General features: G+C 33.8%; 1 protein-coding gene across 1 annotated transcript in view; it reads left to right on the top strand.

Annotated features, from left to right (window-relative positions):
• The window catches only part of LOC126772154 (uncharacterized), a 181258-nt gene that overhangs the window by 48289 nt on the left and 119768 nt on the right, over window positions 1-13201 (top strand). Inside the window, exon 2 of the mRNA XM_050492340.1 lies at window positions 10418-10794. Within this exon, the coding sequence (XP_050348297.1) occupies window positions 10451-10794 (344 nt within the window). The 5' untranslated portion in view covers window positions 10418-10450. The remainder of the gene's footprint in view (window positions 1-10417; window positions 10795-13201) is intronic.

The following is a 13201-nucleotide window of genomic DNA, read 5'->3' as shown; positions in this document are numbered from 1 at the left end:
CAAACGCAGGTACTACCCACCTCTAACACGCCGGCGCTAATAAAAGTAAACATGTCATAACCATACAACGCTGTAACTAGCTAACCTTAGCCTACGCAAGGTTGACTCATCGCGTTTAACATAAATAAACACACAACAAGCGCACACAGACGACGGATTTCGGTGTTTATATAGTAAGACATTTATGGTGATTGCTGTCAGCAAATTATTCAAATTCAGGATATTCCTCATTTAAAAATGCAATGGTACAATTTGATTCCGGTGTTTTGACCTGAAAATTAACCGAAAAGGAAAATGAAGCGTCCTGTACTCCTTTGTCCGAATTGTTGAAATGGAGGTTCCAGGTTTTTTTAAAGGATTGGACGGGTAAATGCACCATCTAATGGTAAGTGGTTACCACCGCCCATAGACATTAGTATTGTAAGAAATATTAACCATCCCTTACATCGCCAATGTACCACCAACCTTGGGAACTAAGATGTATGTCCCTCATGCCTATAGTTACACTGGCTAACTCGCCTTTCAAACCAGAACACAATAATACTAATTAAAGCTGTTAAGACATCTGATGAGTGGGTGTTACATACCTAGACGAGCTTGCACAGAGCCCAACCACCCGAACCCTTATTAGATTTTTTCAATATAATTAAAAATATTTGTCTAAATCAAAAAAAAGTTCTATCTTATTTTTGCTATGTACGAAGATTTATTCGGCAAACAAAGTCTGCAAGTAAAATAGACAAGAAACTCCGCGATTCTTTTAAACATTAGTGCACTTTTGTGTTACGGGCACTTTGAAATAAAACCTCTGAGCTTTCGTTCATTTTGTTTATTTGTTTTTTTCATTTCTATAATAAGATACCACAACTACGTTTAACTTGGTATATTAATGAATATAAATTACATTGATAAATGAGGAATACTACTTAAAACAAAATTAAATAAATGTTAAAATAATGTGGACTTAATATTTGTTGATTTCCACGCAGGATATGTAGAAGTTTAATTGCATTTGTTTGATTCCGTTATTATTATATTGTAAAAGAGTAACTACTGAGTTTTTTGCTGATTCTATTCGGTAGATTTTTCGGACGATTCCAAAGCAGTTTTGTGAGCCGAATTGAGTAAAGAATATTTTGATTTTAAGTACCATACATTTGAAAAAAAGCATGTTTTTAGTTGTTTAACGATAATTATTAATAATCCTTAATAGAAATTATAAATGTTTCAATATGTAGTGCAATTCGAGTTAAGCGAATTTTGATTGTGTTCTAAATATAATAGAATCCAATTTCGTATGTTTCTAAAGCAATATTATACCCCGAAAGATGGGTCGGTTTATGATAATCGTTTGTCGAACGAGCTGAGGGTATTATGATGATCGGTCATTGATGTTGTCATATTGGTAAATGAGACGGAAATATATATACTGCTCTTTTTGTTTGTTTGACGTAGAATTAAATGATTTTTAAATCTTAAAAGCCGTAATTAAATTGAATTGATGAATGAGTTGTTTATATAACACATTAAACTTTTTTCGAATGTTGTTAATGATAACACATATATAATATTACATTTATATAAATATTTATTATTAGAAACCGAATGAACCTTGATAATTAAAACAATGTCGCCGTTCACGTTTCCGTTTGTTCGCTAATCTCTCCTTAACTAGATAAAAAAATTGATGCGGTTTTGGTTTTGGTTATAATTTTACATATATTTTCGTAAAGTACTAATGTGATACTTTTATATTACATTTAATAATATAGAGAAATTTGATAAATATTATTTAAATCTTAATTGTATTCCGTTGATTAAAATTGCCGTTCGTAGTTTTCAATTTATTCGTAAGTTTGCGATTTTAAATTCAATTTAAACTTAAATGTTTATTTTTATGTGATTGGTAAACGTATGTTATATATTTCATGAAACAGAACTTTGATTTTCTGAAAGTTTTATTATTTTTAAGTTAGTCGTAAGTGTGCGATAGTTCCAGTGACTTATGTAACTTTATCAATAGCGCACATGTTCATAAACTAATAAATCGATCGAAACTACGATACGTTATATCATTGACAATATTATATTTGTCAATTTTTATAATCTAAGAAGCAAATTCGAGTTGACGGTGACATTTTTTTGACAGAAAAGTCTGTTTTACTCGCCCGACCCAGATTTCGAACCATGGAACTTAATGGACGAGGCACTTATGTACCTTATAATTGTGTATCCTTGATATTACCTATTTGGAGTAATAATTTTAATTAATTAAAAATACGATTTTTTTTTATTTTTTTTTATATTATATATATCAAAAATTTATGACCAAATACTTTCTTATTATCTACGAGCTGAAGTTCTTGCTTCATTCTTGTGAATGTCGGATTTATAACGATTTATATAAAAAAAGTATCTTAATATTCTGTTACTCTTCTCTTTTTTCTATACTCGATTTTTGATAAACGTATTCAATGAAAAGACATACGGTTTCTACTGATTTATTATATGCATAGATTAATTAAATTAATTGATTACGTGTTTATAATTAAGTGCATGCAAGTCCTTTGTATTAAATCCGACAATTCCGCCAACGACGTAGTCAAAAAATAATTGTTTATGATTTTTATTATTTATTAAATATTCTCATAGCTTCGCTTTCGTGTGAGATCGCTTTCTTCTCAAATCTTCGGATTAATTTTAATCTACATAACGTGAACACAGATTATAAATCTATTAATATACTAAAACATAAACGAGGTCGTGTTTGTGTATTAAATACGTTCAGAAATTTACTTTTGGATAATTATTATTGAAATACGAGTACATTTTGAAATTAATAAATCTTGAAAATGAGTCTGTTTACTCAGTAACTATTTAAGGAAACGATGATGAAATTTGGCATAGTTTAACATATAGTATACTAGTTTTCGCCCGCGGCTTCGCCCACGTGTAGAGGATTTGGGCAGATGTTTGGTATAAGCAATAGCCTATGTCTTCTTCTTCTCTTTGGGTTTCAAGCTTGCTTTCTAGCAAAGTTCATCAAAATCGATTTAGAGATTTAACCATGTAAGCGTGACAGATAGAGTTACAACAAATTCATTTATTTCGAAAACTTAAAACTGATAGTCATTTTTTTTACTAAAGCTGAACTGAACTGCTTGTCTATTCTTGCCTGCAGTCATTTGTCTGTTCTCATTCCAACCAATGCTAGCTTTACACTTTATATAACCTTGTAAAGTTACTATTCAAAAGTGCTTGTCAGTGCATCTTTGAGTATAGTTTAATTTGATTGAGTTCATATAATTTTTCGAAGATTTTCTCGTTGGTCTAGTGGCTAGATGATCGCAGACCCCGGCATACAAATCCCAGCTCGGGCCTGTAAAATAACTCATTAACTTATTGTTGGCCTCAATAACTTATTGAGTTGTTGTGTCGAAAAATTCTCATTAGCAGTCTGGAGTTTGGCGGTTGGAAGTATGTACACTCCAGTGCCTCGAAAAACACGTAAAGCCGTTAGTCCTGCGCCTGAACTCTTTCCGATCGTATCGGATTACCGTCCCATCGGATTTTAAGAGTAAAGGAATAGATAGTACATTTGTATTGTGCCCAACTGCACAGTGTAGATAGGTTACTATGATAGGCTACCGGAGGACATCATGCTTTTTGTGCATGCGTGATGAACAAGTGTCATCTCCAATCGTAGATTTTGGTCAACAGTTACAAAATATCCAATGGAAATTGACTTTAAAATAATAGGTAAAGAATTGATTACTGTTTAAAGTTTTTCAAACGAAACATTACTATAACGTTTGCAGTTTGAAGTTGAAATTCCGCGGTAACAATAGAGTTCACTGACCGGACACCTGTCTACAGCTTTGCTATTGTCCTTCTCTAATACTTTAATCGTTATATAATCTATCTCCTTCTCACAATAATAGATCATTTGCAACATCGCAAAGATTTTTTTGACAATTATAGTTTTTTACATCTGTGATAATTTAAATAGTACAACAACAACAATAGTTATTTAATATGTACACAAATATTTGTATACATAATTGGTGGACTTAATGCTACCAACTAACCTTAGGAAGGGAAGCAACGGAAGAAAATAAATGATTTTTATATAATAAGTTAACTGATACATATATTACATATAACATATATGACATATTTTTTTTGAAATATGTAGGTTTTTAAGATGCTATCTTTTCTTAATACGCTCCTATTTGTGTTACTAATTTTAATATACTTCTTTTGTTTGTTCATTTTAGTACTCAATTATTTTTAGTATTTTTAAGTATTAAAGTTCCATCTCGACAAACATTTTTATACAACCACTTAGATGTAAAAACGGCTGAAAACTTTATAAATTACTTTAACCAAATGTAGCCCAAGTAATCTTTTGAATTCAACAGCCTGTAAATATCCCACCGCTGGGCTAAGCCCTTCCTTTGAGGAGAATAATTGGAGCTTAGTCCACGTAACTCGAATGTGGGTTGGTGGATTTGATTGATTGATTTGGATCTGGCAGAATTTCAATGAAATAAGACACATGCAGGTTTCCTCGTGCTGTTTTCCTTCACTCTGCTCATACTCACTCATCACCTCCCTTGTGTCTGTTCAAGTTCAGCATTAAAAAAATGCGATCAATTACATTTAAAGCTCTAAAAGCTATATTAAACTATAAACTCAATAAGGACAAATTCGTTATTAACAACCTAATAATAACATAACGGCTTAAACAACGCCAGCGAGTCGTAAGAAAGTAAACGCTTCATAAAACGTTCAACTAAAGCGAAATATCCGAGTTAACTATATAATTAACGCTGTTATCTTCGTAATCCGCCCTCACTTTTACCCCCAGAGGAACTATGTTACCTTTTCAATATTAATGTTACTTGGAACTTGGATTTTACAAAATGTTTTACTAACAATATACATAGATTATAAAGTCATTTTTATTTATTGATTAAAGCAATTGAATGGTATATAAACCGACTTAGTTAGGTCCAAGTTGACTGGCAGGGAATGTCTAGATGTAACTACTGCTATTTACGTTAATAGTAATTAAAAAAAGTATTACTATAGATAAATACTACCACCCGCCACCCACTCATCAGATAGTCTACTGCAAAACAGCAGTACTTGGTATTGTTGTATTCCGGTTTGAAGGATGAGTGAGCCAGTGTAATTACAGGTACAAGGGACATATACATCTTAGTTCCCAAAATTGGTGGCGCATTGGCGATGGAAGCAATGGTTTTCATTTCTTACAACGCCAATATCTATAGACGTTGGTGACGACTTACCATCAGGTGGCCCATTTCTCGTCCGCCTATAATATAAAAAAAAAATTGAAATTCTAATAATGCTTTTCCTTTACATTAAAACCTTTTTGGTAACTGATCAATTATATAAATAACTTTATAATTATATAATAGCTTTTATAAACTATTTTCTAAATTTGTAAAGGCCTTTGATGCTTTATATTCTTTCTATGGGTATGATGTTGTTTTAAATATATAGATTTTATGTTTTCGAATATATATTTTTTTAAATACTAATAAAATATTAATAAATTATTTTAATAAAATTGTAATAAATTAAAGTTATCATTGAAATATTGCTTCAAAGTTTTTACATAAAGGTGTATCAACAAAAGGTGATAGAACAACGAAAAATAATAATAAGCTAAGAATAATGCAAAACGAATACGGATTATTTTCGGAATATTCTTTAACTCACAGAACAAAAACTTTTTCTATTTACAAATTTATGATTAATTTTAAGAAATTTTGCACATCGACTTTAATTCGCGCAAATAAGTTGCAGCAAAAATACAGAAAATACAGACGTCTTCTACGCGTTAAAAATACCCTTGTGCCATATCCCTCGGTGTGGCGTAACGCTTAGTCTATCTTTAGCAAAGAAACGATTACCCTAGCTGCGTTTTTTGGATGGCGCTTGTTTCACAGTCTACCGCACGCTTTTAATTGCGCAAAATCATTTGCACAAGTAAGCGCGGAGTTGTACTCGAGCGTGTAGCCGGTGTTTATAGCGCCAAGGAAGTATACGTCACGGTGTCTGATTGCGTCACGACTTTCGTTGTTTAATAAAATGTCACTTTTTAACTATTATGTAACTTTGAAGTAACGAAGAACAAGAATAATGCATTATTCACTTAGGAAAGCGACAGGAGCGAGAGTTCGTGTTTTGCATTTTATAGTTCCGGTGTCCGTTGCGTCGGTAACAGTACAACGAATTATTTTCAGAAAATATCGATTTTTATTATATATTTAGAACTTGAACATTATTTTACTTTAATTTTAAACGACTTTAAAAAAAGAGGTGGTTCGTAAATAGTTCGTATATAGGTATACATAAACATACATATATAAGTATGTTCGGATTAGTATAACTTAGTTATTTATGAACCGATTTCGTTGATTCATTTTGATTTGGAATTCATTAAGTGTTAAAATATATTATTATTTAATGAATAAATAAGAATAAATACCAATACACTAGTATTTCTTTTAATTTAATGTACTTGTATCTACCACAGGCATGTTTTCCGTGCCTTTGGTGTATCTTATCTTTTTTTTTTAATGATATTTTAATGTGGCTTCATATTTGTTACCAGGCAACATCATAGTCGAAAAGGCTTCAGTACCGTAGACCACATATACACACTAAGGCAAATAATACAGAAGACCGAGGAATATAATCAGCCTCTATGCCTAGCGTTTGTGGACTACGAAAAAGCCTTCGATACCATCGAGACCTGGGCTGTTCTGGAATCTATGCAGAGATGCCTAATTGACTGTCGGTATGTCTAGGTGGTGAAGTGTTTGTACGAAGCCGCAACCATGACCGTCCAAGTACAAGATCAGAGCACAAGACCAATCCAATTGCATCGCGGGGTAAGACAGGGAGATGTAATCTCACCGAAACTCTTTACCAATGCATTGGAGGACGTCTTCAAGACGCTCGATTGGAACGGACGCGGCATTAATATAAATGGCCAACACATTATACATCTGCGATTTGCCGATGACATTGTCATCATGGCGGAGACTCTGCAGGATTTGGAAGAGATGCTAAACAGCCTGAGCGATTCTTCAAGACAAGTAGGTCTCGGGATGAACAAAGAAAAGACCAAAATTATGCAAACCGACATATATCCCCGAGACCAGTGGTCGTAAATGGCTCTCCACTTGAAGTTGTGCAGGAATATATCTACCTGGGCCAAACTATACAACTTGGCCGGCACAACTTTGAGAAGGAGGCTAAAAGAAGAATACGTTTGGGCTGGGCGGCATTCGGGAGGTTACGTCATATTTTTGAATCGTCGATCCCACAGTCGCTTAAGACCAGGGTCTTCAATCAGTGCGTCCTACCTATAATGACTTACGGTGCTGAAACGTGGACACTTACCGTAGGACTGGTCCACAAATTTAGGGTCGCTCAGCGAGCAATGGAACGCGCGATGCTTGGGGTTTCTCTGGCAGATAGAATCCGAAATGAGGACATTCGCCAGAGAACTAAAGTCACCGACATCGCGCGTAGAATTAGCTCGCTGAAGTGGAAGTGGGCTGGTCATGTCTCCAGGCGCATTGATGGCCGATGGAGCAGACACGTGTTAGAGTGGAGACCACGCTTACGTTAACGTAGTGTAGGACGCCCTGTAACAAGATGGGCCGATGATCTAAAAAAGGTGGCAGGTTCGGGATGGATGCGGACTGCCCAAGATCGGGATGGTTGGCGTTCTATGGGGGAGGCTTTCGTCCAGCAGTGGACGGCAAAAGGCTGAAAATAAATAAATAAATAAATAATAGTCTGTTCCAGGATTAAAAATTATATGTGATATTGTATTCATGACGAGCTGGTTGGCGTAGTTGGTAGATACTTGCCTTTTACGCCGAAGGTTGTGGGTTCGATTCCCACCCAGGACAGACATTTGTGTGCATGAACATGTCTGTTTGTCCTGAGTCTGGGTGTAATTATCTATATGAGTATGTATTTACAAAAGAAAAGTAGTATACGTAGTATATCAGTTGTCTGGTTTCCATAGCACAAGCTTTGTATAAGCTTAATTTGGGATCAGATGGCCGTGTGTGAAAAATGTCCCAGGATATTATTATTATTATATTATTATTATTATTATTATTCATACGCTAAACAAGTGAGATATTAAGAAACGTATAAAAATGACACAAAACTTTCTTTTAAGTTTCATTTTAGAAGTACTTATTTTATTTACCGTTTTTCACATCACCACTAATTAAATCAAGAAAAATAATAATATCAAATATTTTTAATCAATTACTTAGTCGTGGCGAAAAAGGCTGAAGCGAACAAACTTTGCAAATATTCGTCTCTTAACCCAAATCTATATATATATATATATATATATATATATATATATATATATATATCTTATATATATATATATATCTTCTTTCTGTTTGCAGTTGAAACGCTTAGACTTTGGAATATTAAAAATATAACACTACGTATCATCGCTTCTACTAGTCTAGTAGCAACAGCCTGTGAATATCCCACTGCTGGGCTAAAGGCCTCCTCTCCCTTTTTGAGGAGAAGGATTGGAGCTTATTCCACGACGCCGCTCCAAAGTTGGGTTGGTGGAATACACATGTGGCAGAATTTCAGTGAAATCAGACACATGGTTTCCTCACGATGTTTTCCTTCAACGTATAACATGAGAGGAATTATAATCACAAATTAAGCACATGAAAATTCAGAGGTGCTTGTCCGGGTTTGAACCCACGATCATCGGTTAAGATTCACGATTTTACTAGTCTACTACTAGGTTATTACAGGAGTCATCCTGGTTCAATTTTCGACCAGAGGATCGAAATTCCAATTCAATGGAGTAATGTAGCTAGCGTTCTTACCACCATTCCACGTAGTCATGGTATATACACTAGCTTTTTTTAATTGTGTGTGATATAAATTTAATATAAATAATTCTAATCTAGATAAAGAATAATAGAGAAATAAATATTTACTTCACTGTCACACGTCCGTTTTGTTAAAGAACTGCGAATTGTATTTTCCAGTAAATAGAAAATAGATTTCACTTGTATACAATATTATATTTAACTGGAATAATAATAATCATTAAACTAAAAAAATCATTAAATAATCCACTTGATTAACAAAAGTATGCAAATCTCTGAGTCTTATCATACAATAAAAACAAAATATTCCGCATGGGGCGCCATTCTCATTCATATTTAGCGTTCCAGAGGTTACGTATTTGCGGGAAACCATCTTTTCTTTTTTTTTAAAGTAATTTAAACGGCATTTGCTGTAGAGTTTGCGGCCAGTTTTAATCGATGTTGCCATTTTAGAGCCAACTGGCAACAAGGCTGTTTCATTTCCTCTTCTCTGAATGCACTCGACAGATTAAAGTACATTTTACTGTAGTTTTCGTATGGTAACCTATTTTCAATAAATGTTGAATAGAATATTCGACATTTTTTGTATATTGCAAAGAGATGGAATTGTATTGAGATGGTGTAGTGCAGTAAGAACTTGAATCTTTACTGGAGATTGAGAGTTTAAACCCAGGCAAGAACAACTGATTTTTTTTATTGCTTAATTTATGTTTATGTTTGCTCTCGTTCTCACCAGGGAAGGAAAACGTCTTGAGGAAACCTGCATGTGACGGATGAGGGAAATCAGCCCAGCTATGGGACCTTTAAAGGCTGTTTTTTTATGAGATAAATGGAACATTTAGAATAATTTATACATAGAGCGTGATCGAATAAGGTTCAAACCTTCTTAAAAGGCGACGAGGCCTTAGCCCAGCTGTGGGACATTACATTATAATTTATTTTAATTAGGGAACAATAATAAAAAATACACCCTGATTTTAGTCTACGAAGTATTTTCCACAAAATTATTTTTAATAAAATCTAAACCCAGTCTGCAAAATTGTGTAATCTCCTTATAAAAAAAATACTATGTATCTTTAAGTTGGAATGTCTTTAACTGATCTTATCATATTTATATTTGTCAAAGTAGTTTCCAACGTACAGTAAATATTCAAATACATTCGCCGCGGTGAACAATGAAAGTTAAAATTTAATTAAACTTTGCCATTGCAGTTAGTTTCTGCCAGCCGTCTATAGAATCTCAGGATTGAGCCGTTTCCATTCTAACTAGAAGCGACGATGTCTTTATGTAACTGTCTTATTAGAATCGTGATATTGGATTACAAAGTTATTCTTTGATTACTAAATATACGAAGATACCAAATGTAGTATGATTTTAAGCACTGTATTTTTTATTTAATAAAATATGGCTTTTCAGTTTTTTTTAAATGGATAAAACTTGCAAAACCTTTTTGATTGTCACTTTAAATGTATTTGTTTTTTTTCAGATAACTTCAAAAATGGTGCAATGATGTGATATAATGCTGCTACAGCAGGCGTCGTCGTCGCCAGGTCCCAGTGGCACGGCCAGTCCCAAGCTTGCTCCTAACTCCAGGCCAAACCCTAGTCCTAACTTTAGTTCAAGGCTCACCGGCAGCCCAAGCCTGAGCGATGGTGCATCAAGCTCTAATAGTCCAAAATTGGGATCCAACAGCCCAAAGTTGGGGGCAAGCCCTAAATATGGGAGTCCAAGAATGGGTGGCAGCCCTAAATTTGAGGGAAGAAGCGCATTGGAAGATGAGGTCGCATTGGAGAGGCTTCAGACAGAATTAAAAGATGGGTGGACAGTTCACACGGGGAGAGACGGCAGGCTGTATTATTGCAAGTAAGTTGTTTTTCTATCTTTAATACATAGTATTAAAATGAGACGTTACATAAGTTATAGTAAAAATATTTATTTAAATCATTGTGTTTGCTATTTTAGAATTGCTCTCTCGTCGTGTCAGATCCGATTATGAGAATAAGAGAAGAGAAAGTATATTGTGTTAGTGCGAAGAGTTAATTGTGCAATTAATATCGCTTGCGTAATTGGCTAGCCTTGAGATTGGCCACTGTAACCTAAATGCGGTCAGGAAAACTTTTCCATTTCTCTCGACGCCACGACGATTCGGGGCCACGAACGTTTGCGACAAATATGTTGAAAATTCAGGCTTACTCGGGCGAAATAAAACGGGTACAATCGCGGATAAAACCCGAGTAATATATATATATATATATATATATATATATATATATAACTGCCTCGTTGATCTAGTGGCTTGATATAAGACCGCAGACCCGGAGGTCCTGGGTTCAATTCCCAAGTCGGGCCAATAAAAAGTTATTGGGTTTTTCTGTCAAAAAATTCTACTAACTAAGTAACTGTCTATATATATATATATATATATATATATATATATATAGACAGTTACAGTTATTATAGTATATATATATATATATATATATATATATAGACAGTTACTTAGTTAGTAGAATTTTTTGACAGAAAAACCCAATAACTTTTTATTGGCCCGACTTGGGAATTGAACCCAGGACCTCCGGGTCTGCGGTCTTATATCAAGCCACTAGATCAACGAGGCAGTTATATATATATATATATATATATATATATATATATATATATATATATATATATATATTACTTACGTCTTGGATATGGGTTACCTCAAAATGCTTAACTTTATTTCCAAGCACGATGTTAAAGATGATGAACTACAAACCTTGAGTAACTTAGTAATATTTTTCTTAATTTGACTCTGTGACCTTCTAATATCATCAAGTTACAAATACATATGTAATTTTCTTAAATTTGTTTTAGCGATGGTTTCCTCTATTTAATGTGATGTCAATTTACACACTGAATTATAAAACCGAGCCTTCTTTATGAATCACTCCGTTCATTGGTGAAAACCGTATGAAATTTCATTTCGTAGTTTTTGAGGTCGCGTTCAGATAGACAGACAAACGTGTTGGTATTTGCTTAAGAATATTTAGTGAATTGAAAGGAGAATTATAATTTAAAAGCAAGTCGACCATTAATTCAATACAATTATTTAATCATTGTAATTTCAGTGACTTGCATTGTTTTTCGATTTTATGTTCATCACGTCACCTGACGTTATCTTAAGACTTAGTTTTCAATAGGAGTTACGAAGTCAATCACCTTATCCGGATAGTTTAAAACAAAGCCGTGCCGTACGCCTTGTACTCAAAAGAGGAAGCGGTCAATGTAAGCGAATGAATTCGTTCCGTTTCTGAGCAATTCCTGCCATTTTATATTTGCAACGTGCTAGGGTTACCACTTACCACTGTAAGATGGCAAAGAAAAAAAAGTATTAAAAAATTAATCATCAATACACGCCTGCACATCTATTCAATCAAATGTGATTTATCTCATTATGATGCTATAATAATAATAATAATATCCTGGGACATTATTCACACACGGCCATCTGATCCCAAACTAAGCAAAGCTTGTGCTATGGAAACCAGACAACTGATATACTACATATACTACTTTTCTTTTGTAAATACATACTATATAGATAATTAACCTAGACTTGGGACAAAAAGACATGTCCATGCACACAAATGTCTGTACTTGGTAGGAATCTAATCCACAACCTTCGATGTGAAAGGCAAATATCTACCAACCACGCCAACCGGCCCATCAAAACCCGCGCTGTTTGTTTTTATTCTATATCTGTTATTTCAAACAAGCGTTTTGTGTCTAAACTTTTTAAATTATAATATTTCACATTTTTCAAATCGCTTATTTAACTTGAACTGTTGGTGCGTGCGACAAATCTAGTAACATAAGATCAAATCAGTTTCCTCCAACCAAATTGAGCTGAACTTTTAAGCAGCTTTGTTACTGATAAAATACCATTTAGTATACTAAATTTTATTAGTTTTATTTCATGGATTACATATTGACTTTTATAAAGACTTCTTTATATTGATGACTTTGGAAACGAAATTGGAACGTTTTTAATTAAACATTGTGATGATTTTTTTTTCAGTCATATGGCAACCCTTTCTGAAGGAAGTTGCTTGTTTAATCGAATTGGGAATTGCTCAGTCGTTATCGTGTTAGCTGCTCTACCATAACTAGTTACTGCAGGTACCACATATAAGCACAGTATTCATAAGGTTATTTTTTTTTTGAAATAGGTAGGGACTGGCAAAAATGCCACCCGATTGTAAGTGGTCACCATTGCCCATAGACATTG

This window comes from Nymphalis io, chromosome 12 (genome assembly GCF_905147045.1).
Source record: "Nymphalis io chromosome 12, ilAglIoxx1.1, whole genome shotgun sequence".
NCBI lineage: Eukaryota > Metazoa > Arthropoda > Insecta > Lepidoptera > Nymphalidae > Nymphalis > Nymphalis io.
Note: the sequence above shows the minus strand (reverse complement) of the source record. Positions and strands in the feature narration are given on the sequence as shown.